The sequence below is a fragment of the Gracilinanus agilis genome, chromosome 5 (genome assembly GCF_016433145.1).
Source record: "Gracilinanus agilis isolate LMUSP501 chromosome 5, AgileGrace, whole genome shotgun sequence".
Taxonomy (NCBI): Eukaryota; Metazoa; Chordata; class Mammalia; order Didelphimorphia; family Didelphidae; genus Gracilinanus; species Gracilinanus agilis.
This window is the reverse complement of record NC_058134.1, coordinates 258,392,679-258,420,312: the sequence shown is the minus strand read 5'-3', so window position 1 is coordinate 258,420,312 and position 27,634 is coordinate 258,392,679. Positions and strand designations below refer to the sequence as shown.

Sequence of the window (27,634 nt, the reverse complement as noted above, 5' to 3'; positions counted from 1 at the left end):
TAGAATTAAAATTTAATTAATGGAATGTCACAACAATTTATCAGGAAAAATAGGTGGAAATATGTCCATAAATTGTTATTTTAAACAACTTTTAAATTCCTAATGACTTTATTTTGTTTAAAGGTATTTTAAAAGCACAATTTTATTATTTTAACAAGAAGTTTTATTACATTTATCTTCTAGAGAATGGAAACTTAATGATTTGTATGTTATGCTTGTTTCCCTCCCCTTTTGGGTTTAAACCTGTGTTGAAAAGTCTTCTGTGTGCAAATACTCCATACCTGCTTATGTCTAGCTATTTTTTTGTAAGAACATTTCTGGGGGAAGTGAGAAAAGAAGTGACTTGGCCTTGATCACAATTAAAATGTGTTAGAAGCCAACTTTAAGCCCAGTTCTTCCTCATTCCAAGAGTGACCTTCTGTCTTCCACATCATGCTGCTTCTGATTAGACCTTTTTATTTGCTCAAAAAATGGTCAAATCTGCCTTTAGTTTTATGACATGACCCAGAGCTGCTTTATGAAAGGCATCTATATGCTTTACTTTAATTATGTTAGCTTAAATTTAATTATAAGCTTATATAATAATCAACATTCATTAAATATTATATGCCAGGCATTATGCGAAATCATGCTAATATCATGCAAAACCAAATCATGCAAAAGCAAAAACAGTTCTTGTCCTCAAAAAACTTACATGCTAATGGCAGAGACAACAAACATAAATGAGTACATGCAAGATAAATAAATAAATAAGATAGTCTTAGAGGGGAAGGCCGTAGCAGATAGGGGGACTAGGAAAAACTTCTTGGAGGAGATAATGCTTTGAATTTAGTTTAAAAAAAATCTGGGATTATTAAATTCTTAATACAGTAATCAGTGAAGTCATTTGGGCTTTAGTTTTCTTTATACCTCTTATTTTCACGAAAATGAGAAAAGGGCAAAAAAGATGGTGCTTGTCTGTTAAATTAAGGAAGGTAGCTAATTCTGGTTCAGTGAAAAACGGGGTCACAACTTTTCTCTTCCTTATCTACTTTGGGTAGAGGACAGAATAGCTAACCCAGATGCCTGATAGGTTATTTGTATCTTGACTAATTAGGGATTGGGTCTGTTGTTATTGTTGCTTGTTTTTTGAACCAGAGCTTGCCACTCTTGTGCTCAGTCCCACCAGTGAAACAACACTGAATCTTTGACATTCTGGATTTCTGACCCATTGTTCCCAAAGATTACCATGTTGGAGCCAGAATTAGTGCACCTGTGATCTCCAAAGTTCAGAGATTACAGACATAAACCACCTCATCCAGTATAAAATACATTGTGGGACAGATCCAGGCCGTAGTTTGCCCATTACTGCCTTAAGCAATTCCCTAATGGCATAGTTATAGAGTATATAGAGTTATAGTGACATTCATACCTATTACAAACATTATTTAATTGTCATCAAATTCTCTCTGTGTGTGAAATAGTTACTTTGATGTAATCTTTTGGCAAAATGCCCACTCATTTTATTTGGGCTTGGGGAACTGTATTCATTTTGTTTTTGAGGCATGAAGCAAAGAATTGGTGCAAGAGCTTAGAATTCTTCTATTTACACAGCTTTATATACTTAGATTCAGCAAAGCACAGTATTCCTTTTTGCTTTTGTAGTGTAAGTAAGGTGATAACCTGGTGAAATTCCTATATGTGGCAGTTTCACTACCTCATTCCGGCCATATATTATACTTGGACATAAAAACTGCCCCTCAAGGATTCATTAGACATTAGAATTGTCTTAACTGAAACATTTGGAATGACTAAAACAGATATGCTTATTTTCATTACCTCATCCACTTAAAATTTCCTTTTTAAAGTAATGGCCTGACCTCTGAAGTTAACTTTAGTAGACTAGAGTTATTTCATAGCAACAGAACGTTCTGTTACCTAAATTGGACATTAAATTTTTTACTGAAAGGGGTAAAGTTCATATCTCCTAAAATAATTTTTTGTTGTCTTGTGAATGAATTACTTTTCTTCCCTAACAGAAGAAGAGGAATTATACTGTTAAATCAGCAAATAATAAAAATGTAATTCCAGGCAAAAATTTACCTTTTCCGTTATGAAATATTTTTTAGATTGTTGAATAATGGCACCTAGACATGCCATAGTGCCTAGAACTCTGAGCCTGGAGTCAGGAAGACCTAAGTTCAAATATGCCCATAGACATTTACTAGCAGTGTGATCCTGGACAAGTCGCTTAACCTCTCTCTCAGTTTCTTAATCTGTAAAATGGAGATAATAAGAGTACCTACCTCCCTGGGTTTGTGAGGATAAAATGACATAATATTTGTAAAGTGCTTGTGCATATACTAGGCATTGCATGAATGTTATTATTAATAATAGTAGTAGTACTTAAGTAGACCTCTCCTTTTTTGGAGAAAAAATACTAAAAATGAAATATAGAGAAGTTGGATAGTTAGGAAGAAGATCTGGGTCCAAGAAATTGAGCTGATTTGGCTACAAAACAATAATCTTGCTTTTTTATGAGTTAAAATTAAAATTTCATACTAATAAATCTTGATAAATTAATATTTTATTTGTATGGTTGTTGATATATTAATGTGATGGATAAAAAGGGGGGAGACACTAAAGTTGGGAGGTGCTCTCCTTCCCTTGCTGAGTGACAGAGGGGTAAAGGTGATTGATGTGATAAGGAGAGGAATGAAAGGGATGGCTGAGTCTAGGGAGGAATGGATAAGGCGGTATTAGGATGGTAAGGGTACAGGGTGAGGTGTTCAGGAGAGGCAGCTGACACAGACTAGACACCCAAGTTAGAGACAGAGGATACTGGGGGTAGTAGGCTGAACCCTTCCAGGCAGGAAGGGTACTTCTACAGACACAAGGAATAGGGCCAGACAGAAGAATCTGCCTTGAGGACTTTCTTGTCTGTTTCTCAAGTCCTCAAAGGAGGAATCACAAGTCTCCTCCCTGTCAGTGAAACTGAAGGGATTCAGGAGGAAACTTTGGGCAACTACTTTCAACTGTTGTGAGGAAGATTAGGTAGTAATTAATTAAGTATTAAGGATGTACCTAGCAGGAAGGACTGGAGCATTCCAAGATGGAATGAAGGAGCAGGAAGTAGGTGCTGGTGCCCTGGGAGAGACTCCATTAGTGGTTGGCATAAACTGTTGCTAGCCCTGGGAGATCTTGGCCTGCATCCTGATTTCCCTGGGATCCTGAGTGGTGGTGGTTTCTGACAAAGAGGACAAGACCTACAGAGCAGCACCAAGGGGAGGAGGAGTTTGGGATCTGGTGGACAGTGTCTCAAGCACACCTTCTCTTTGGATACCTTGGACCACCTTGGCTTTTGACATCCTGTGATTATCGGTGGATTACAGTGAGAACCCCAAAGCCACCCTCAGCCCTTAGCTGTGCTGGTCAAACCCTGATTGGAACCAGGTTTGATGTAGCCTCCCAGAGACTCCATTACTGCTCCTTTGGGTTCTGCCTGCTAGATCACTAAGATTAGAGTAGAGAAGTCCTCCTCTTGCCCTGTGGTTTTGCCCATTAGGTTTTAGAGTAGAATCCCCTATCCCACCTTTTAGTTGAGCATAATTAAACCTGTTAAAACCTTTTACCTTGCCTGCTGGTTTCTAAGACTCTGGCCTCATGGTGAGCTGGTGACAGTTGGTGACATTCTTGTCAATTATCAGCAGCTTAGTTGTTTACTCTGATCTCCCTATCTTGGTCCAGTCTCTCCTTCAACCCAGTGTGTGTACCCACAACCATTTAGATTATATTTTAACATCCTGGGTGCCTCCATTTTTTCCACACTCCCAAGATGGATGCCTCCAGTTTCCCTCAGGAAATAAAGAGAATGATTCCTTCCCCTTCAACCCATGCCTAATTCTTCAACACAATGATTCTCCAGAGTTTGATTAGGTAACAAAGGGATTTATTAATGTTCAGGGTTGGTCAGGAAGGAGAGGGGTTTGGGGTTTCTGACAGCCGCTAGGGAGAAACGCAAGATGGGGGAGGGTCACAGAAATGGGTTAGACTGAGAGAGGACCTGCTTCTCTCAGCCAGGGAAAATTTGGCTGCTTTTAAAGTAGAGGGTATACTAAGGGGATAGCTTGAATTCAAGGATGTTCTACTTGCCTATTGGGGAAACTAAACCCACAAAGTCTATTCACTAAAACCCAAAAGTTTGTCTCTGCCTCCCAGAGAGCCCCAGGAAAACAGGCAAGGAAAACAGGGAAATAATATGGAGAAGGTCAGGGAGAGGTCCAGAGAAATTAGCTAGGTTCAAATTGTCCAGAGACAAAGCACAAGCCAAAAGCAAAAACCGAAAGCCAAAGGAGAGCTCTAGTTGGTCCTTCCACTCTGTTCAAGCCTTAGGAACCAATTGACTCCTCACAGAATTCTAAGGCTTCTAACTGCCAGAAGTTTTCAGTTGGCCCCTTGCAAGAACAAAAGCCTCTCTTGCATCTTTTGCATTACAGTATGTTTTTGGTTTGTTTAATATAAAGAGGTATGCTTTAAAATTTATACTGGTTGGTCCTAATGTTTCTGTAGTCATTTTGATTGGCAAGGATTATATACTAGTTAGCCAAATAGATGAGAAAATTCAGATATTCCAATTTTAGATAAAATATAAATGGTTTGAACTTTAAAGGACTTAATATTCTTGGGCAAAAAAAATTTCCCCCTCAAATAAATGATGTTGCAGATCAGTTTAGGTTATTGTTTCCAGATTCTCTTAATGAGTTTTACACATTTTGTAGATTGCAGTGTCCTAATGAAAATATATAGTTATTTTACTGTTATGTCACAAATTTTTATTTTTTAGGGTTTAAAAAAATTAACTCAGAGCATCAAATTAGGGTGTTAAATAAATACATTGTTAATTTATGCTTACCAAATTTTTGTCAACTCTGTGGATATAATCGACTCTATCTAGGTTTAGAAAATCTGTAGTTTTTAACATTTGAATATGTGTTTGCTGATCTTGGAAGGGAATCCAACAGTTTCACACCATTAACAGAGCTTTAAATTATAGATCCCTATAGTAAAAATAGAAGAGTTCCATTGAACTGCTTTATTCTAAAATAGTGGCTTCTCCAGCCTTCATGCCTCATATATTGACCATTGTGAAGTTGTTACCTAGGATAGCCTGTTCATTAATGAGAATGATAGATCTCCCGAAATGGTTGTATTATATGAATTCCATTCAGTTAGAACCAGTTGTTATATTTTACGCAACTCTAACTTCAAATGGTGTGAATCTGAATATATGTGACCTTTTCATGGGATTTGTTATTTGTACTAGTTGTGACCTAGTTTTAAAGTCGTCTGAGGAAACCATAGGAGGAGACACACATAGGGCATACATAAGGAATGTAGAGAAGAACTTTCAAATAACCTACAGAAGGAACAAATTGTAAAGTGGTATGAAATTTGTGTTAAGGCTTTAGACTATGGAAAGAGAAAAGGGAAGCTATTGCCCTTAGGTTATTTCTTTTGCATCTTCTTTTTTATTGCTTTTTCCACTTTCCCCATACAAATTAGAACCACAAGAGTAATCAGACCACCACAGATTACACCAAATATGATGATATGGCTTTTTTGCCATATTCTTCCTAGATTTATGAGTCGTTAGACCTGAAAGGGACCTTGAGAAATCAAATCTTTTGCCTCTTTTTTAAAAAAGATTTTTATAATCAATTTCACAGTTTTATGAAATCATCTCCTGCTCTGTACTACAATTGACTTAATTTTCATACCACCAACCATCACTACCTTGTATATTAATTTACCAAACAATCTCATTTTATCACAGTGACAATCAAATCTACTTATAAGCTATGCATTTACAAAAAGGTAACTGTTTTAAAGAAATAAACTCAAATCCATATAATTTACATTCATAGATGAGGTTCAGTTTGTCCACCTCTTCATGTTCATAAATATGTGACTGTAAATCCATTTGGATGAATTATTAGTGGCAGTTGTGTTGTAATCTTTGAGACATTGGATTGTGAATCACAAGGCCCAGGTTGAGACCCTAGGCCTACTATTAAATATCTAAATGGCTTGGGACAAATGACTTGATCTCTGTCTTAGATTTTTCATTGGCAAAATCAAATTAATTATACTTGTACATGTTCTTAACAGACTGGTGTTAGAAAAGTATTTCATAAACCATAAAGCTTTATATGAATGTCAGTTACTGCTATTTAATATTTGTGTAAGAGAGACAGTGCTATCTATAATATATAGATAGCTGGCTTTGTCCTACCTCTATCTCATTTATGTCATTCTGGCTACTCTCAATTCCCTGGACAATTCTAAGGCTTTAATTTACAAATCAGTTGCTAATATGAATCGATTGAGAGAGTATCCATACTATTAAGTTCCCCTACACTAATGATATCATAAGCATAGACCTACCCACAATTTTTAAAACATTTTTCTTGATACCTTTGGGGAAACCACATAAGGAAACTGGTATAAATAAGTTAGATTCATACTAATTTTTAAATACTTTCCCTTTTGAGTTACTGATTTTCATCCAGAAACAATATTTTAACTTGTACCAACTGAATGCCATATAGTTCTTAACTGAAACTTTTATCCCCAAAACAGCTTTATTTCCCACTTAACATGTCATTAGAAATATGGAAGAGTATCTACACATAAAAATGCCTAACTACAAAATTGAGAGCAAAAATCTTATGTAATACTGCTGCCCATGTAAAAAGCTTAGAAATGGTTCTAATGAATATTCCAGCTGTTTAGGGCTTCAATAATGTGTTAATTCTCTGGCAGTATTATTTTGCTCCCATCTGAATATGTTCAACCAGTTAAGTTGTAAAGCCCAATATTCATACTTTCTTCTTTAAAAAATTTTTGAATGATTAAGTTTTTTTTTTTTTAAACTCTTAACTTCTGTGTATTGGCTCCTTGGTGGAAAAGTGGTAAGGGTGGGCAACAGGGGTCAAGTGACTTGCCCAGGGTCACACAGCTGGGAAATGTCTGAGGGCCGAATTTGAACCTAGGACCTCCCATCTCTAGGCCTGACTCTCAATCCACTGAGCTACCCAGCTGCCCCAGAATGGATAAGTTTTTAAAAAGTATATAATAATACATAATGATGTATAATATATAACATAATAAAATGATGCATAAATATCTTATATATTTTGGGTAAAAATAAGATTTTGTAAATATTAGTGAACATTAAAATATTATCTTTTAAGATAATGGATATTTCTAATAAAAAATGAAAGCTAAATATGCATCTTAGATGTGAGCACATAAGAAGAGGGATTATGACCTGGTAAGAATATCTGACGGCTGCTAGAGGACTTCTTCTGTACCTCCCTATTAAACTTTTTAGGCCACTTCATTTAGGAAAATTTTTCAAGACTTGTTGAATATAATTTTGGTTATTTTAAATTGCAATTATATGAATGCTATTGTTATTTTTAGAACTTAATAATAGCAATAACTGGCATTTGTATGGTTCCTTAGGATTTGCAATGCACTTTGTTTTTATCTTCATAGCACCTTGGGAGGTAGAAACTATTATTATCTCTTTTATAGATGTGGAAATAGATAAGAGGTTGTATCATACAGCATTGTAAGGGTATGAGGCTGAATTTGAATATAGATCTTCTTAACTCTAGGTTCAGCCTTCTGACAACTCACTGTGCTATCTAGCTGCTTCATGACAAAATATAGTCATTGAAAGTTAAGAAACCATTTGGTTTACTTCTATATTTTTTTTACATAATACGCATATTCAAATTGGTGAAAAGAATCAGCTTACTCGTTACAGTTTACTTGAGAATTTATCAAATATTTGAGATACAGATTCATTTTATCCTTTATAATATTATATTGTAATTTTCAAGTTGCAAGGTTATGGTGATAATTTTTCTCTTTGATTTTATAGATTGTTAAAAATGGAATCCTTCAACAGGAAAAAAGAACTCTTAATGTCTATTTCTTTAGATTCCTTAACTTTAAGCACATCTCAACTTTTTATTCATTCACCTTCCATTCCTTGCCAATAGTGTTGCACTTTTCTACAATTTTGGAAAATCTTGGAAATCAGACCCAGGAATTATTAAAGCAACGGAAGAACAGAAGAAAAAGGTAATAGGAAATAAACCAATTACTTCTTTTTTTAAAAAAAATTTTATTTAGAATATTTTTCCATCGTCACATGATTCATGATCTCTCTTTCCCCTCCCTAAGCTGACAAGCAATTCCACTGGGTTATACATGTACCATTGTTCAAAACCTATTTCTATGTTATTCATATTTGCTTTAGAGTGATCCTTTAACATCAAAACCTAATCATATCCCCATCAAACTACGTCATTGATTATATATTTTTCTTCTGCATTTCTGCTCCCACAATTCTTTCTCTGGATGTGGATAGTGTTCTTTCTGATAAGTCCCTCAGAATTGTCCTGGGGTCATTGCATCGTTGCTAGTAGAAAAGTCCATTACATTTTATTGTACCACAGTGTATTGGTCTCTGTGTACAATGTTCTCTTGGTTCTGCTCCTTTCACTCTACATCAATTCCTGGAGTTCTTTCTCGTTCACATGGAATTCCTCTAGTTCATTATTCCTTTCAGCACAATAATATTCCATCACCATGGGGCAGCTGGGTGGCTCAGTGGATTGAGAGCCAGGCCTAGAGACTGGAGGTCCTAGGTTCAAGTCCGGCCTCGGACACTTCCAGCTGTGTGACCTTGGGCAAGTCACTTGACCCCTATTGCCCACCCTTACCACTCCTGGGCCAAGGACGGTCCCTAGCCCGGATGAAAAAGGAGGAGGGTTGGGCGTGGGGCTAGCAACTCCACCCTGTAAAAACTACATCTGCTAAAGAAACTGCAACCTAAAGTAGGGGCAGCTGGGCTAGCTCAGTGGATTGAGAGCCAGGCCTAGAGACGAAAGGTCCTAGGTTCAAACCCGGGCTCAGACACTTCCCAGCTGGGTGACCCTGAGCAACTGTGTGACCCATTGCCTACTGGTTGTGGCCCTATGCTCCTAGAATGGAGTCCCAGGATAAAAAAAAAAAAAATTAGATACCACAGTTACTTCTTAAGATTATATGTAGTTTAACCACCAGATTCTGGTTAATATTTATAGCCAGTGTGAAAGTATGATGAAAGACAACTGTATCATAAAATATTGCACATTAAACAGAAATAATGTATGCTTTTTTCTGGGTTTAAAATTATTGATATCTAATTATTGATATCTTTTGTTTGTGCATCAGCTTCCAAATATATTCTCCCACTTTCATCTCCTCAGAGGGCTTTCTTCTATAGCAAAAAATTAGAAAAAAAGAGAAAAGCTCAGTAAAAGTTACCAGTACATCAGTTGGAACAAATAATATATGTACTGTTCTACACTAATAACCCTCCACTCTGCAAAGAAAGAAGGGGCACATTTGCTCCTCTCTTTGGAACTGTGCTGGATCATTAAAATTACACAGTATCCATTTTATATTGCTTTTGTTCTTTTTATTTACATTGTTAACATCGCAAATATTTTTCCAATTCTGCTTACTTTATTTTGTATCAGATCTCACAAATCTTCTCATGATTCTTTGTATTCTTCATATTTATCATTTATTATAGAAGAGTAATATTCTTTTATAGTCATGTACCACAATTTGTTTAGCCATTCTCCGATAGATGAGTACCTGCTTTTAATTATATACTTATGATAGTGTTCATTTAAACAGAGTAATTATGTGTGTTTATATGCTTTGGTAAGCAGTGTTCATATCTGATCAAACCTTTTATTGAGACCAGAATTAAAATCACTGTTAATGACTTAAAGTTAAGGCCTTGGCATTGTGTTTGTGTATATACACACGTATGCACATATATATATTTTAATATTTAGAAAAAAATTTTTAAAAGATTTTTTCTTATTGCTGTTCTTGATTTTGTGGAATTAATCCTCCCATTAACTATTTATATTTTCATCAAAATTTCTGTTAATGTAAGAATCTTCCTCTTTAAAAAAAATTCTATAATAAAAAAAGTCATTATTAGCACAATGACTACTCTTGGACATTATTCAAAGTCCACATGCAATCAGTCAGGAGAGATTTTTGAAGTATTTACTTTGTCCCTTAACGCTAAATACAAATACAAAATGAAATAGTCCCTGATATTAAGCTGATTGATCACATAACTGTTTTGGGGAGACAGCATGGACATATTGAATACACTGAAATAGATACATAACGACTTTGAACAGAACACAACTAGAAGAGTGAGGAAAAGTTTCACGTAGAAGGTGGTCCTTGCTGTGATCCTTACAAGAAGTTTGAGATTAGAGGGCAGCTGGGTAGCTCAGTGGATTGAGAGTCAGCCCTGGAGATGGGAGGTCCTGGATTCAAATCAGGCCTTAGATACTTCCTAGCTATGTGACCCTCTGCAAGTTACTTACCCCCCCCCCCCACCATTGCCTAGCTCTTACCACTCTTCTGCCTTGGAGCCAATACATAGTATTGATTCTAAGATGGAAGGGCTTTAAAAAAAAAAAAAAAAAAAAGAAGTTCGAGATCATAAAGGAGGAAGCAAGGAATGGAGGAATTCCAAATATGGGAGATAGAGCAAAAGCATGGAGGTAGGAGATGGAGTGTCACATGTGAGGAGTGGTGAGAAATTCTGTCTCTTTGTCTGGGCATATAAGTATTGTGCATTTATAATATGTAATAAATATGGAAATGTAGGTTGGTGCCACGTTATAAAGGACCTTAAATTTGTAACTGAAGGGTTTCTAGTTGAACCTAGAAGTGAGATAGACAGACACGCTGGAGTTGATTGTGTAGAGAAGTGACCTGTATATGAGAAAGGTTACTTTGGTGTGTGAAAGATAGAGGAGAGAGTCTTGATGACGAGAGACCAGCAAGGAGGCCATTATGGTAGTCTGGGGGAGAGTTGGATGAAGACTTAACTAGGGTCATATTTCTCTGTGAGTGGAGATAAGGGGAGTGAATGAATACATGAACTAATGAATGAAGCCTTGAGTAAGCCTTTATAATGTGTGGAACATGGTGCTCAGTGCTAAGGATATGAAAAGAAAAGTGAAATGTTCTATGTTCTCCAAGACCTCACATTCTCCTGAAGGAAATGGTACATATGGAAGGTTTCGGTAGCAAGTCAGAAGGAAAGGTCACAAGTCCTTAGGAGACAGAGGCAAATCCGAGGGAATGCTTCTTCTTTAATATCATTTCCACTGAAAAAATCATATCAGTTTCTGATGTTGAATCATTTGACAGTGCCATGGACAGTTTCATTGGATATAGAAATGACGAAATCTGGCAACACATTGGCTAAATGGGGTTAAGAAAAGTTGAGGGTGAAACATGGATGACCAGAAAGGTAGTGGTGCCCTTAGAAGAAACCAGGAAGTTTGTTTTTTCTGACAGTTATGAGCTTCATTCTGGACATGTTGAGTTTCAGATGCCAGTGGGACCTCTAGTTCATATGTACAGTAGGTAATTGGTGATACTGGGAATGAAACTGAGGAGAGAGGCTGGGGCTGGATATGTGGATTTTGTAGCCATCAGCATAAAACTGATCCATGCCATCTGATCAGGTCACCAAGGATAGAATATAGAGAAAGAAAAGGGTCCATAAGAGAGGCTGGTTTATATCCATAGAGGGCATCTTATGAATAATGATGACTCAGAATGGGACACTGGAAAAAGTAATCTTACAAATAAAAGGAGATCCAAGAGAAAATGGAATATAATCAACATATGCAAAAAGCATTTGGAAAACATTTCTTTAACAATTTTACTTATGCAAAAGTTAACTTGAAAGAGATGGTATAGGGGGCAGCTAGGTGACTCAGTGGATTTGAGAGCCAAGCCTAGAGACAGGAGGTCCTAGGTTCAAATCTGGCCTCAGACACTTCCTAGCAGTGTGACCCTGGACAAGTCACTTAACTCCTATTTCCTAGCCCTTACCATTCTTCTGCCTTAGAAACAATTGATGCTAAGACGGAAGGTAAGGGTTTTAAAAAAAGAAAAAAAAAGATATATGGGTTCTGAAATAAAAGTATCCTTCACCCTGACAGATTTTACCTACACCCCATTTAGAATTCCAGACAAGTAAACAATATTTATTAAGGGTTTGCTAAGTTAGAGATCTCCAAATGAATAAGAATGTTGGAAAAGACTCATGGGGGCTATCGGTATGAATTGAATGAATGAGCATTACTTTAACACAAACTACGTGCTAGCCACTGGCATTAAAGATTAAGGTAAAAATCTCCAACTTTTTACTGAGTTATATAGCCTTCCCTAACAGATACCATTTAGTTTTCAGAAAATTCAAAACTAGAACTTGAAGGAAAGAGTTAGGGACAAGACTTCTTCTTTGGAAAGTGATGGAAAATAGGCAAGATAGCTTACTAGACTATAAGTTCAAAATTATAAAAGCAGTATTCTGGCTCACTCTGCCTTGCAAATCCTCTGCCCCTTTTTTACTGTATTTAAGAGTGGATTATTTAAGTCACCTGATTAATTGCTTTTTCCCTCTTCACTCATCCTTTTTAAAATAAGCATTTATTTTCTCCCCTCTTTCCCATTAAAAATAAAACAAAATAAAATCCTTATAAAAATCTCTAGTCAAGCAAATAAATTCCCATAATGGTCATATCCCAAAAATCTATACATGTATGTCACTCTCTATTCTAAGTCGTATTACTTTTTGGGCAGAAGGTGGGTAATCTTCATTTTTCTTCTTTTGGAATCATTATTTGTCATCAAATCAGAATTCTAAAGTCATTCAAAGTTGTTTTGCTCTATAGTATTGCCATTGTAGAAATCATACAATAAATTACATTTATTGTACATAATTTCATAAAAGTCTTCCCAGTTTCCTCTGAAACTGTATTGTCATTTCTTATTGCATACAATTATTCCATTATGTTAATAAATGATTATTTGTTCAGCCATTGCTTACAGGTGGGTACTCCCTTTATTTCCAGGTTTTTGCTGTGAAAAGAAATGCTATTTTATATATGGGCCCTTTTCTTTTCTTTGATACCTTTGTGGTATGAGCCTAGTCGTGGTAAGTTTAGTGATTTTGGGGGTGGGGGGGAGGCACAGTTTTAGATTACTGTCTAGAATGGCCGGTCCAGTTTTCAGCTCTACCAGTAGTGCATTAATGTGCTTGTTTTCCTACAGCCTCTCCTTTTTGGTCATCTTTGCCATTGTGACAGGTATGAGGTAGAACCTCAGAGTTGCTTTAATTTCATATGGTTGTTGATAGCTAGGATTGCTTTTATTTTTATTTTTATTTTTATTTTTTTGGAAACTGCCTGTTCATTTCTTTTGACCTTTTATCAATTGGGGAATCATTCTGATTCATAGAAATGTCTTGAAATTGAGATCCTTAGCAGAAAAACTTGCTGCACATTTTTCCCCCAGTTCACTGCTTTCCTTATAATTTTAACTGCATGATATTGTATGTGCAAAAACTTGGTAATCAGAACCGTCCATTTTATTTTTACAAATCCATGTCATCTCATTTGGTCTTGAATGTAAATCAGAAAGGTAATTTTTTATTTGCTCCTTTAATTTGCTCATGATGTCAGCTTTTATATCTGCTTCATGGATCATTTGGAGTCTCTCACCTTTCATCTTCTGTCTCCTTCCTTACTACATATCCCCCTTCTTCTCTCTCCTTTCTTCTCACCTCTCTTTCCTCTTGGCTGTGGGCCCCCCCCCCCATTTTTTCACCATTAGGTTATTAAGTACACCCCTGCATAAAGATTGATGATGACAAGAACTTTCTTTTCTAGGTCTTATGTAATTATGACTGTACCATGTGCAGGACTAATTGATAGGCTTCATTTCTATAGGAGTTTTTCCTCTGTATAGTAGCTGTGCATAATTTTTAATAAATCTTTACTTGTACAGAACTTAACTTTAAAGAAGAGGGTTCTGATACGAAAGTACTCCGCACCCTCTGCCAGCATTTTACCTCCACACATTGTTTCAGAATTCCAATCAAACAGATCATATTTATTGCTTGCCAGATCAGAGATCTCTGAATGAATATAAATGTGGGAATAGAAGCATTGGTATTTCCAAGACTTGTGGGCTGTTTCCATCAAGGTCTGAGGTAGTCAGTGTTATTGGAAGTTCAGATTTAAGTCACATAAATCCCTGAAAAGTCACATCCTGGTGCACCCCATATATGTTGGGGGGATTTTTTTGTGACCATTTGTCACTGTACCATCCTTAAATAAATTCCTTAACCAAGAGCTAACTTAATATCTACTCTTTGATTAAGTAGAAGTATGAGAGGTATAGTCATATATCCTACTAGTATATAATATCTACTACAGTAGCAAAATCTCACTATTGGCCTTTTGGGTAAGATCAAGTACAGCCCCTCAAGATAAGAGATAACACCTGGGAGTATTCTATATAAAACTCATGTAAGAACAAATACTAGAGTAGTCCAAAGGAGGCATAACATTTAAAACAAATTTTATAAAAAGTTTATTTACTTCCTTTTCATGATTATTTATGAATCACTCAGATCTGTATTGCATTTTGCTGTATAATACAATAATACCCTTCAAGGCTACTGAACCACATAGGGCTATATGGCCATAGTCTGTTATGCATTTTGGATATTTTTGTGCTTTGTATGGATATTTTTCCTTCTTCCTCATGATTAACTCTCACATTTTATTGCTGTTGATTTATTCTATAGCAATTTATACTTCTCCCCTGCCTTATAGGTTTTTTTGTTTTGTTTTTGTTTTTGCTTTTGCTTCTAATCTACTATGGGAAACCAGATAAAGCAAGCTTACTGCAGTTTATCTAAAATGGACACTGAATGAGGAGTTTAATGGTTGTACTTCAAATAAAATTTATGAGATTTAGAGCAGTTAATTCTTGGTTCTTAACTGTGTTTTTGGAAGTTAGAAGGCAGGATTTGAACCTGAGTCTAGCTGACTCCAAATCTATCATTCTAGCTACCATTCTACATTATTATTCCCTTTCTTAACATGCCTCCCATTCATTGACAAACCTTCCTCCCCCCCCCCAACCCCCTTGTAATATGACAAAATAATTAAGCAGGGTCAACCAATATAGCATCGCTAGGCAAAAGCATGTATTATTCCACATCCAGATCCTCCTCCCTCTTTGCTGAGCCAAGAGTAGTCATTACAATTAATACTAGTTCAGCTACTTTTCATTATTTTCATTTATGTTTTTGTGTTCATTGTGTGTATTTGGTCTCCTGATTCTCCTTACTTTCTATATCAGTTCATAAAAGTCTTCCCATTTTTGTCTAAATTCTTCAGGGCACAGCAATATTCCACTAACTGTACTCAGATATACTACTGTTTGTTCAGCTATTCCCCAATTGATAGGTACCCACTTTGTTCCCACTTTTTTGCTAACACAAAAAAGTGCTATGATGACTATTTTGGTAAACATAGATACTTTCTTTTCTCTTTGACCTTAGGGTGTATGCATGTTAGAAGGATCATTGGAGCAAAGAGTATGAACAATTTAGGCCCTTTTGCTGCCATAATTCCAAATTATTTTCCAGGATGCTTAGATAAACTCACAGCTTCAGTAGCAAGTGCTATCAGTATGCCTGCCTCCTCCCCACAGCTTCTCTGACATTGATTTTTTCATCATCTTTACCATTTTGTTGGGTATAAAGTTGAACCTCAGAACTGTTTAAATTTGCTTTCCTGTAATTTTCAGTGATTTGGAGCATTATTTCATATGGAGATTACAGTTCTTCTTTTGGAAATTGTTCATATTCTTTTCCCACTGATCTATTGAAGAATGACTCTTGATCTTACAGAGATACTGGAAGAATAGACGACCCCCCCCTCCCATTTTCATCTAAATTTTTTTTATGCCCACTTATATTCATTTGAAAGTTATTGCGGCAGTTGATTTAAGGTGCTGATCTAAACTTAATTTCTGCCAAATTGGTTTCCAGTTTTTTCAGCAATCTTGTCCAATATGGAGCTAGTTCTTCCCCTGGTAAATTGTATTCTTCATTTTATATAGATTTTTTTTTTCGTTATTTCAGGGTCTCAAACATTCTCTTCTGATGATTTGTTTTTATATTCCCAACCTATAATAGTAGTTTTATTACAGCCTTATAATATAACTTTAAGAGGCAGGGTTATATTGTTTGTAGAGTATTAGTCCTGGATTCAGCAAGACCTACAGGTTCTGCCTCTATCCAATTCAGTTGTGTGGCCATGTGAGTCAGTACTTTACACATCTCTCATCTCTCTAAGACGAAACATTTCAGATAAGTTGTGATCTCCTTTGATGGAGGAAACATACACATTCAGTATAGAAGTCCAGAATTGATATCTTTAAACACATAACTACATGTGTTTATTATCATACATCTAAGAATATAGTAACAGTCTTTCATTTTTCCTACATATTTCATTTTTGATAACAACCAAAGAAACTAAGTGTTTTTATCTATGTTGCAGGCACTCAGTAAGAAATGACAAAAGTATAGCCAAAACTTTGTAGAGGTAGTGAACTCTAGATTTACAATATCATAAATATTGTCAGACCTGATCATTTGGTTTTGTGGAACAACCTCCCAACCCTTCTTAGGAGAAAAAGGAAAACTACATTTAAAAGGTATGATGTCAAAACAAGAAATATTTTAGAAAATTTAAAAAGACTGGTTAAGATGTGAATTTCACCAACAGAAAAAATATTTTCTAGTAGCCCCAATTTAAAAATGTACCTGCTTTAGGTCTCTTATTACTGTAAGCTAGGCGATACAGTGGCTTAGAATGTTGCGCTTGGTGTCAGGAAGGACCTGACTTCCTGTCTGGCCTCAGAAACTTTATAAGCTCTATGACCCTGAGCAGTTCATTTAGGCACTGTATGCCTCAGTTTCCACATATTTAAAATGGTCTATGATTGTATAACTGTATTAGTTGGGGGTGGAACTTAAATTCTAGACCTCTTGACTCTGAGACTAATCCTCTACAACAATACAACCCTGACTCTTAAAGCTACATTATGAAGCTTTAATAAAACCATTATTACTGTTTGAAAATATAAAAATAAGTCACCAGAGCAGACTTGAAGACCCAGAAATAACTAAAAACATCAGTCCAAAGTCTGACAAACTGAAGACTACAAATTACAAATTAATAGGGGAATAGCTGGACAAGGCTGCTGGAAAGACTGGAAACCAGTTTAGCAGAAATTAAGTTTAGATCATTTTAGATACTCTTTAGACTTCTGGTGCTATTGGTATCAGTTACATCATCCCTGTAGAAGTAACTAAATGGTACTTCATCATTGCAAGATGCATGCAGTCCTGTACTTTGGGCAATGGATTTCTAACAATTTGGATTTGTACTTTAGTACTTCAACTGATTTTAGCATATTCTCAACTCACTGCATTTGCAACATGCAGGCAGTACACAAATTCACTTTAGTCAGCCCACAGTTGTAACCTTCTGTTTCCTAGCCTTATCTTGACCCATAGTTTATTCCCCAATCTTGCACAGTTTTTTTCCTTGAAGAATCTTGGCTCTTGATGTTGACTCAACAACTGCAAAGTATTTGTGTGGCCTGGTGGGTAAAGTGGGGAGAAGGAGGAGGAGGGTCCTTACTTTGTTGTTCAAGAAGCAGATGAGGTGAAAGAGAGGAAGTCAGTGTTCATATGAATAAAGCATCAGTAGGGGAGGACATAGAGAAATACAGGAAAAATGGTATTAGATTATGAAGTGAACCTAGAGGCTCACTTTCCAAAGGAAGGATTCCAGATGCTTTGAGCACTAAAAATCTTAATGTACCATGCAGTTAAAGGGTTCCAGATCTGGGAGATGGAAGATCTTAATTTTGGAGCTAATTTTGACACAGTCATTAGTGATCTTAGGCAATTTATTTTACCACTCTGTGCCTCAGTTCCCTCATGAAAGGTAAGAGAATTGGTCTTGGGAACTCTTGTGATTTATTCTCCATGTAAATTCTTTGCCTCAAAAAGGGGACAATTGGAAAGACAACATTTATTTGGATACGTAAATTCTGTAGCCATGCTGTGGAGATGTTTGCAAATGCACTATTTTAAAGCAAAATACAAGATGTGTTAAAAATGAACAGTCTCATGATTCTGTAGATTTGAGAGGCAAAGCTTAAGATGAGAGACTTTAATTAAACATGTATTTAATGTGCAAGTCATTGTCCTAGCTAGGCAAGCCTCTTAACCCCAGTTGCTAGACCAGCATTGGCTAAGACATGGCCACTGTATGCAGAGGCTCTACTTGGGGAACTGCTTTGTTCCCCCTCTTCCCAATGCCTGAGGACATTTTTTGCATGCTCCACCCCTCTGTGGAACAGCCCCAAACTAGCACTTTCTCCCTTAACTCTCTATGGTGATTGACAGCTTGAACTTGCCCTTTTGGCACTCGAACTCTCCAAGGAGGGCCTACGCCTTATCACACTTCTGCTTTGGAATCAATACTTGTTATCAATTCTAAGATAGAAGGTTAAAAAAAACACCAAAGATATATATAGTTTATATCAGGATGAAAGACGAAGATACTAGGCTGACAAGATGGTTTCTCAAGAAAGGAAAAACATGACTACTAACAGTTTAATCTCTAATCCCTATGTTGTTTAACAGTTCAGTTGTGTCTCTGACTCTTTATGGCCCCATGGATCCTAGCATACCAATATTGCCTATGGAGTTTTCTTGGCAAAAATACCTGAGTAGTTTGCCATTTCCTCTCCAGTGGATTAAGGCAAATTAGGTGCCCAGGGTCACTCTCAGATTGGATTTGAGTCCCGACTCTAGATCCAGTGCTCTAATCACTGATTCTCCATCCCCATTCTAGCACAAGATTGTTTGTAGCAAAGAAAAAGAAAGTAGTAAAATATACCTTAAAGCGTTTCCCCTAAAGCTTTTTTGTCCCTCTTGTTCAGAACCCTATGAAAGCCTTTCCAAAGAAGCCCTCAATAATTCTATGACCCCAATGAAATGGTGCATTTACTTTCTAAAATATGAAATAAGTTTGTGCTACCTTATGTTAAATTCAAATTATTTATTTGGTTATTACATTAGCCCATTTAAAAAATCCATTTTCAGTATATTTTATAAGGCTTTCTGTTTGACAAGGCAGGATCCAAAAAAGTTAGATAGAACAAGTGAGCCAAATATCATAAGATAAAGCATAATTCAAATATGTTAAAAAAGTTGTATAAGTACAGGGTGAGATACAGTTAGATAATTCTTTGTAACAATGAAAGATTGGGACTTCTTTACTTCTTAGCCTGGACTTACAGGAGTGAAGGGGTTAAAACGCAGGTTCAAAACACAGAACTTTGGAATCTTGCTTATTCTGTCCTGGTCAACTCATATCTGAGTCATTGCTTTTAGTGCTAAGGGGACATTGACACATTGGAATACATCTAGAAAACTAAGAGGACTGAAAAGCATGCTATAAAAGAATTAGATGAAAGAATTGGAAATTAACTTTTAGAGAGGATATCATAGCAGCCCTGAATTACCTGGAAGACTTTCATATGGCAATGGAATTAGACTTTATCTTTTGGGTCTAGAGGGTAGAACTGGGAACATTGATGCAGAGATACAAATTTCGAGTCAATATAAAGAAACCATTGCTAACGTCACTAAGCAGATAAACATCCTGAAAGACTAATTGACTGCATAAGAATTAGATTCCTATTACTAATAGAGTAGTTTTTAAGTTGAAAAAGAGTAAATAAACACTTTGTGGTTGTTTTCCTACAATCTGTATAATGTTAAATCTCTTTTATGTTAATGTGGCCTCAAAATATAGCAAAAGCTCATGTTCTTGAACTATTTTCCCTTCGTCTCTCTGAGCTTAGGTTGTCTTCTTATTGCTTAGTTTGTTGCTTTCTAAACTTTAAGGGTGTAGCAATATACTTATATGCTCTCTCTCTCTATATATATAAATATAATGTATGTGTTTGTATATAGTTTATTAAATTTGGTGTTTGCAGTTATTATTTCAATGGAATTGTGATCATAATTACCAACACACATACTCTGCTGTGATATAAATTACAACCCGTCTATACCTTTTTCATCCATCTCTGAAGTGGTCAAATATATTTAAATGGACACTATTTGAAGTTATAATTAAATAAAATATAGTAATTCTAGCCCAGTGGAAATCTGCAGAATTTGAATAATAGAACCATTTTGGGCAATTCACATTTAGCACTAATTAGAATCTCATAGAGTTCCCATAAATCCTCTGGAGAAGGGTTCAACCAAAATTGTTGGGGGCTTTCTTCAGGACTCTTAATATTATGAAAGTACCAGTTCATCAGTGTTAATTTATTCCTTGTTCTCAAAATCTCCCGCCTACCTCCTTATTTGGTCATACATATATTTTATACCACTTCTTGTCGACAATTCTGGCTTGGTCATAAACTATAGCCTACTTAACATGTCATGTATCTCTCTTTAATTTAGTCTTGAGGTGATTCTTTGATTTTGATTTATTGAAAATTATGATATTTTATGATCTGCAAGCATATAATATCACATGAAAACTATTGGTGGTAATAAGGTTTGTTTCAGAGAAAAGCTTTGGGGTTTTATAAACATCATGTAGTTCTGTGTAGTCATTAAAAAGAGTGCATCAGACCCTTGTTCAGTAATGTTAGTAGCCTGCTATTACATCATTGTTTTAATTGCCACAGTAGACTCAACTTAGATCACTTTGAGTTACCTTTCCAGAGACTCTACATTTCAGCTAGTTGGGAATCTAACCCAGGACTGCCTTTATCGTACATAAATGCTTCATCTTGTTCAGATTGTTAAGAGTTTTTATCCTACAAATAATTCCTTTTTTATATGAAGATGATGCTGACATTAGATCTTTTGCTTTAAGTTATAACAGATAATGTATATGAAAGCACTTTGAAAACTGTAAATCACTATAGTAAATAACATTATTAGTTGATGAAGACTAAATCCATGATTTCATTGGTATAAGGACCTCCCAGATGAGGAAGCTCCTCCCTACCATTGCAGGTGGCTACCTTCTCTACAACTTTGAGATCTTAGGAAGTTGCCTGGAGGACTGAAAGGTTAAATGACCTCGCCAGCATGCCAGAAGTAGGACTTGCAACAAGTTCTTCCAGGCTTTGAGGGTAGCTGTCCACTCCATCATGCTGCCTTTCATTTATTACTATTGATCCATCAATCAGCTCACATTTATTAACACCTACTATATGCCAAGCACCCATGCTCAGTGCTGGGGATACTAAGAAGGCAAGAAATAATCCCAGCTCTCAAGGAGCTCAAGAGTCAGATGGGACACAACATATACAAAGCTAACATAGGAACAGTTGGGAGTAGTCTCAGAATACACTCAGACTGAGGAAGACTGGGATCAGTTCTGTTTTCACACGTGTGAACTGGTTAATCACACATAACAAGACTGAAGTCTGTGGCAAAGAAGCAGTGTAAACTGACTGATCTATTTGAACCCAGAACCTTGGCCTCCCTTTTAAACCTTCATTGAAACTCTTTAGCAACATTACGTTTTTCATAAAATGGACAAGAGCTTCTTGGCACATGTTTTGTAGGTTTATTATGCATGCTGTGTTTTAATGTTCTTTAAATATTGATCAGGTAGCTAAGAAATTAACTTTTTAGGATTTTAAGAAAGTAAAAAACTAAAATATTCTTTCATTAAAAAATACATAAGTACAAAAATGTGTTTAAAGTATTCTTTTTTTATTGATTCCTAGTTACATAAAATACTAATCTTTTTCCTTTTTTTCCTTTTCTCCATCTAAAGACAATAGTTGAACTTGCAGAGACAGGAAGTCTGGACCTCAGTATATTCTGCAGTACCTGTTTGGTAGTATTCTCTCTTTCTCTTTTTAATCTAAAATGTAATATATTATAATTTTTATGGAAGCATTTCAAAATCATTTGAATTATAACAAAATTTTATTTTGTGTATATATTTAAAATTTTAATATTTCTTTTTCAAACCTCTTAGTAATTCAATCTTTGATTCAATGGATAACTTTGATAACATTTTCCCAGACTGAATTGAATTTGCATTTAAAGCTTTAGCTTTTAATTGCTTGATTTGACTTCCATCATTATGCTATGATTAATGCCACAAATCATCATCAAGAATCAATGTATGCTTAAGCTTGTTCAATTTTCATCCAGTTTTATCCTATAGTATAAACAAGATCCAATATGTTGTCATTGTTTATCTGTATGAATGTTATATAGTAGGTTTTTAAATGATAGTATTCTATCATGTTTTCTTTAACTATTTCCTCCTTATCCTATCATGTTTGTATGTAAAATGCCATGCTTTGTACCACTTTACTAGTCCATTTGATTTCTCTTTGCTAATTTGAAAGTGTCTTCAATTTTTTTTTTAAACCCTTGTACTTTGGTGTATTGTCTCATAGGTGGAAGATTGGTAAGGGTGGGCAATGGGGGGTCAAGTGACTTGCCCAGGGTCACACAGCTGGGAAGTGGCTGAGGCCGGGTTTGAACCTAGGACCTCCTGTCTCTAGGCCTGACTCTCACTCCACTGAGCTACCCAGCTGCCCCCCTTCCTTCTTCAATTTTTATGTTAAGTTTAAAGTGTTGACAAGATTCTTTTGTATTTCCAGACAGACTTACCAAACATTTCTGTAGACATGTTCATTTCCTCTCTGATTGTACCTTAACAAAGACTGCCATTTAAAAGATTGTTGCAACATTAATAACCAGCCTTTAAGGTGCTGTTTTTCAGTGGGAATAATTGTTCTATCCAGAAAACCAAGAACACTTTGTCAACACAGTCCCCATTTGGTGAACAAATTATTTATATGGTATTTCGACATGAATTAATTTAAAAAACCACATAAATATTTACTGGCAAGAATGAGACTTTTTGTTGGCTATTAAATAGTAAGAATTCATTATCTTAAATGTTATATGTTGGTTAGTGAATTCTGTGATAGCAAAATTACAAACTTGCTTATAATAATAGCAGAAATGTTCATTTATTGCCTTTTTTTTTTTTTCCATTTATTGACTATTGAAATCCTTCCTCTCCTTCAAATTTCACTTCTTTCAAGGACCTCTCCTCATCCAGCTGTGACCATTTCCTCTTTTGGACTCCCTGGCATTTTACTTGTAACTCTTTTGTAACATGTCACATTGGTGTTAGTTATTTTTGCATAGGCTTTTTCTTGTCAGCTAATTAATTTTTTCAGCTTTTTAATTCAGTTTTTTGATCTTTTGTTTTTGAGAAATTAAAATTTTATGATACCAGTTTGTAATAGTTTTCTTTTGTGTTTTCTTTGTCAGCTGAAAATCTTGGCATCAGAGATAGTCATAAATTTTTTTTCATATTTGTATTTTTCCAGAGTAAATAAATAAAGACAAAGAAGCTGTTTTACCTGTCATCTTCTTCATTGTACCTAGCACATCTTCGCTAGGTGCCCAATAAATGTCTGTTGACTTTAAAAATTGAAGTTTTCCTGAAAAGTATTTGGAGCAAAGTTTTATAAAAGATAAATTATAATTTTACCACCAAAAGATCCTGCATTTTTTTTAAAGAATTAAATTTTAATTTATTTTGTAAATTTGGATTTTTATATTCAAGTTTTGCCTTTGTGTACTTCGTTATTTAGATCGCCAAGATGCCAAAAACTCCTTAGACTATTTACCTCACTCTTTCTTGTCATAGCAAAATAATTTAAAAACCACTTCCAATTTAATGATATCTTATCAGTACTTTTATTCAAACACTAGTAAAAAGCACCATAAGTAAAATTTGTTTTTGGCATTCATCAGTAGTAAACATTATCCTATTGTAAGTATTATTGTTACCAGAGACCAACCTTTTCAGAACAAGTGGTTCATGTACATACTTTACCATTATTTTTTGTGATGGCTTCATATTGCCAGTGTTTTTTAGGAGTACTCTTAGCTTCATATATTTTCACATATTTAAAATAGCTGACTTAAATAACAGAATATTTTCTTTTCTTGCCTACTGAGATCTGAGCCTTATGGTTTTGTTTTGTTTTGTTTTTTTCTTTTGTTAAGTCAGTAATATCCAAAGCATCTCTAAAAACTTGAGCACATTTCCTGTACTTCCTTAGGTCTCTGGGAGCTCTAGCAGGAGAAATGCTACTTTTTAGGTTTAGGTCTTAGGAGTGCAAGTAACAGGAAGCAGATAAGTAAAATATTTTTGTTGCAAAATTTGTTACTTTAGAGAAGAAAACATTTTATTTTTAGTGACTTGGACTCATAAATACTTATATATCCTCACCAGTTTTTTTTTTATTTCTTCATTTTTCATTCTCAATTTTTTATTAAAGTGTAAACTAGTGTGCCCACTAACAAAAATGCAAATAAATTTCAGTACAACTTTCATCAGGAAAGTTCACGAGTTTGATATATTTTTATCATGTAAAAGTTGAGAGAGGTGGATGAATTCTGTAAAAGTATAATAGCAATCTCTTTCCCTTTCATTCAGTAACTGTGTTCATAGTACTGTGCCAAGTTCTTGGGGAGTTTAGATGAGCTTTGCCCTCATGTCCCCAGCTGACAATCTTTTGGTTTGAGGAAATTAGAATTTTGTGTTACCAATTTACAATGGTTTTTTTTTTAATCAGCTAAAAATCTTGACATCAGAGATATGTTTTTGTTCATATTTGTATTTTTCCAGAGTAAATAAAAGAAAATAAAATGTTGAGCTTTTCCCTTAAATACATGTCCTATTTTAATTCTACTTTAAAATATACCTTTTAACAGATACGGAAGCCTGTGAGGTCCAAACATTGTGGTGTATGCAATCGGTGTATAGCAAAATTTGATCATCATTGCCCGTGGGTGGGTAATTGTGTAGGTAAGCATGTTGGTAATTATTTAAATATATTACTTATTTTAATTTGACAAGCCTTTGAAGAGAATTGCTATTACATAGGTTTCTTAGAGATCATCTACTCCCACCTCCTTCTTTATTCAGAGATAAACTGAGTTACTAGGCCTTCTCCTTATCTGCTGTCCCCTACCCTACCCACACACATCATCTTAGTGTGTGTTTGGTATTCTAAGACAGAAGGCAATGGTTTCTTTAAAAAAAAAAAAAAAAGGAACCATGGCTAAAGATTTTCTTTGAAGAGTGTTTACTTTAACCACCCTCCCCCACATTAAAAAACGTAAGACAGAATATTTAGTGTTTCTTTGCTTTACTAGGAATGTTTTTTTCCAGTATGAATGTGGTAGTTACATTGTCTTGTAATAGTGAAAGTTTCTTATTGCTTTGAGAGCCTTCACTTAAAGTCCATTGTTTTAAAAAATATTGTTGTAATGTAGCATAACTGTTGCAATGGTTGGTGTGAATCATCTCCATTTTGTTTTATGTGCCAAGAAAATGTGTCCATCTCTTCTTGGTCAGTGTTTGATTTTCTTTTTTACTGGTGGAAATTGATTACTTTTGTGTTACTCCCTAGGAGCAGGCAACCATCGTTACTTCATGGGCTATCTATTCTTTTTGCTCTTTATGATCTGCTGGATGATTTATGGTTGCATTTCTTGTGAGTATAAATATGGTTTTTCTCTTTTTTTAAACCCTTCCCTTCCCTCTTAAGAAAATCAATATTGTGTATTGGTTCAAAGGTAGAAGGGTTAGGCAATGGGGGTTAAGTGATTTGACCAGAGTCATACAATACAGGTAAGAAGTATCTGAGGTCAAATTGAACCCAGGACCTCTCATCTCCAGGCCTATCAATCCACTGAACCACCTAGTTGTTCCCAGTCTTATTCTCTTAAAAGTTAAATTTCCAAGTATTTTCTTAGTATTATTAGATTTCATTTGTCCATATTATTAAACCGTTTATTCATTACTAAAGTTTATATATCATAAGTTTTGCAAAAATTTCACTATGGTAACATAAATAGAATAAAATTTGTATTTCATATTTTTCTCAAACTTGAGAGTCAGCTCCCAAAACAAGTAAGTAGCACCTTATAGATGAGATAATTAGAGACATGGTCCCAATAAAAAAGTCCAGGAAGAATGTAAAGGCTTTCCTTAGAAGTGGCTGTCATAATGAGCAAGTAAAAACCTTTCCCTTTCTCTTTATTATGAGTTAATAAGCTCCTAGGCAAGCTTGAAAGAAACCAAAATTGCAATTTTTTCCCAAGTGTTTGCATGTATGCAACTCAAATCAAAACTTTCATTATATGACAGAGGAATAACTTTTTTTTAACATTTATTAATATTCATTTTTAACATGGTTACATGATTCATGCTCCTACTTTCCCCTTCACCCCCTGCACTCCTCCCATGGCCGATTCCCATTTCCACTGGTTTTAATGTGTGTCATTGATCAAGACCGATTTCCAAATTGTTGGTAGTTGCATTGGTGTGGTAGTTTCGAGTCCACATCCCCAATCATGTCCGCCTCAACCCATGTGTTCAAGCAGTTGTTTTTCTTATGTTTCCTCTCCTGCAGTCCTTCCTCTGAATGTGGGTAGCGTTCTTTACCATAAATCCCTCAGAGCTGTCCTGGGTCATTGCATTGCTGCTAGTCCATTACATTTGATTTTACCACAGTATATCAGTCTCTGTGTACAATGTTCTTCTGGCTCTGCTCCTTTCGCTCTGCATCAACTCCTGGAGGTCTCTCCAGTTCACATGGAATTCCTCCAGTTTATTATTCCTTTGAGCACAATAGTATTCCATCACCAGCATATACCACAGTTTGTTCAGCCATTCCCCAATTGAAGGTCATACCCTCCTTTTCCAGTTTTTTGCCACCACAGAAAGCTCAGCTATAAATATTTTCGTACAAGTCTGTTTATCTATGATCTCTTTGGGGTACAAACCCAACAATTGTATGGCTGGATCAAAGGGCAGGCATTCTTTTATAGCCCTTTGAGCATAGTTCCAAATTTAACTTAGCAGTTTTAAATGCCTTCTACCCTCTAGCTATAGTTTTACTGCTTTGCCCATGAATATATCAAGCTATTTTTATTAGTAAGACACATGCATTGTTTATGAAAAAAATCAATAAAAATATCCTTTTTGATAATATTGTCAGAACAGTGCCAAGCAAGTGTTTAGTGAATCCATGTTTCTGCTTTGATTATAGATTGGGGCATCCACTGTGAGACTACTTACACAAAGGATGGATTTTGGACATATATTACTCAAATTGCCACATGTTCACCTTGGATGTTTTGGATGTTCTTGAACAGTATTTTTCACTTCATGTGGGTAGCTGTATTACTCATGTGTCAGATGTATCAGGTATGAGAAATCCGTTCACTATGATATAATGCTATGCTACTAGGAAACTCTTTAGGATTGTTATAGCTATCTAATAATAATTCTTCTTTATGTGCTTCAGGCTTATAAAACTATTTTCTCACAACATTATTGTGAATGAGAATGAATGAGTGAATATCCATTTATTGAGTGCTTACCATTTGCCAAGGACTCCTTTAAGATTAGGGATACAAAAAAGAAAAGCAAGACTCTCCCTCTTCTCAGGAATTCATATGCTGATTGATAGGACAGCAATTCTGTGGCTGTCCCACTGGTTA

General features: G+C 35.4%; 1 protein-coding gene across 1 annotated transcript in view; it reads left to right on the top strand.

Moving 5' to 3' along the window:
* Positions 1-27,634, top strand: part of ZDHHC17 (zinc finger DHHC-type palmitoyltransferase 17) — a 107,603-nt gene that overhangs the window by 75,757 nt on the left and 4,212 nt on the right. The window contains exons 11-15 of the mRNA XM_044678776.1: positions 8,009-8,133; positions 21,855-21,917; positions 24,836-24,929; positions 25,537-25,620; positions 27,181-27,338. Coding sequence (XP_044534711.1) covers positions 8,009-8,133; positions 21,855-21,917; positions 24,836-24,929; positions 25,537-25,620; positions 27,181-27,338 — 524 coding nt within the window. The remainder of the gene's footprint in view (positions 1-8,008; positions 8,134-21,854; positions 21,918-24,835; positions 24,930-25,536; positions 25,621-27,180; positions 27,339-27,634) is intronic.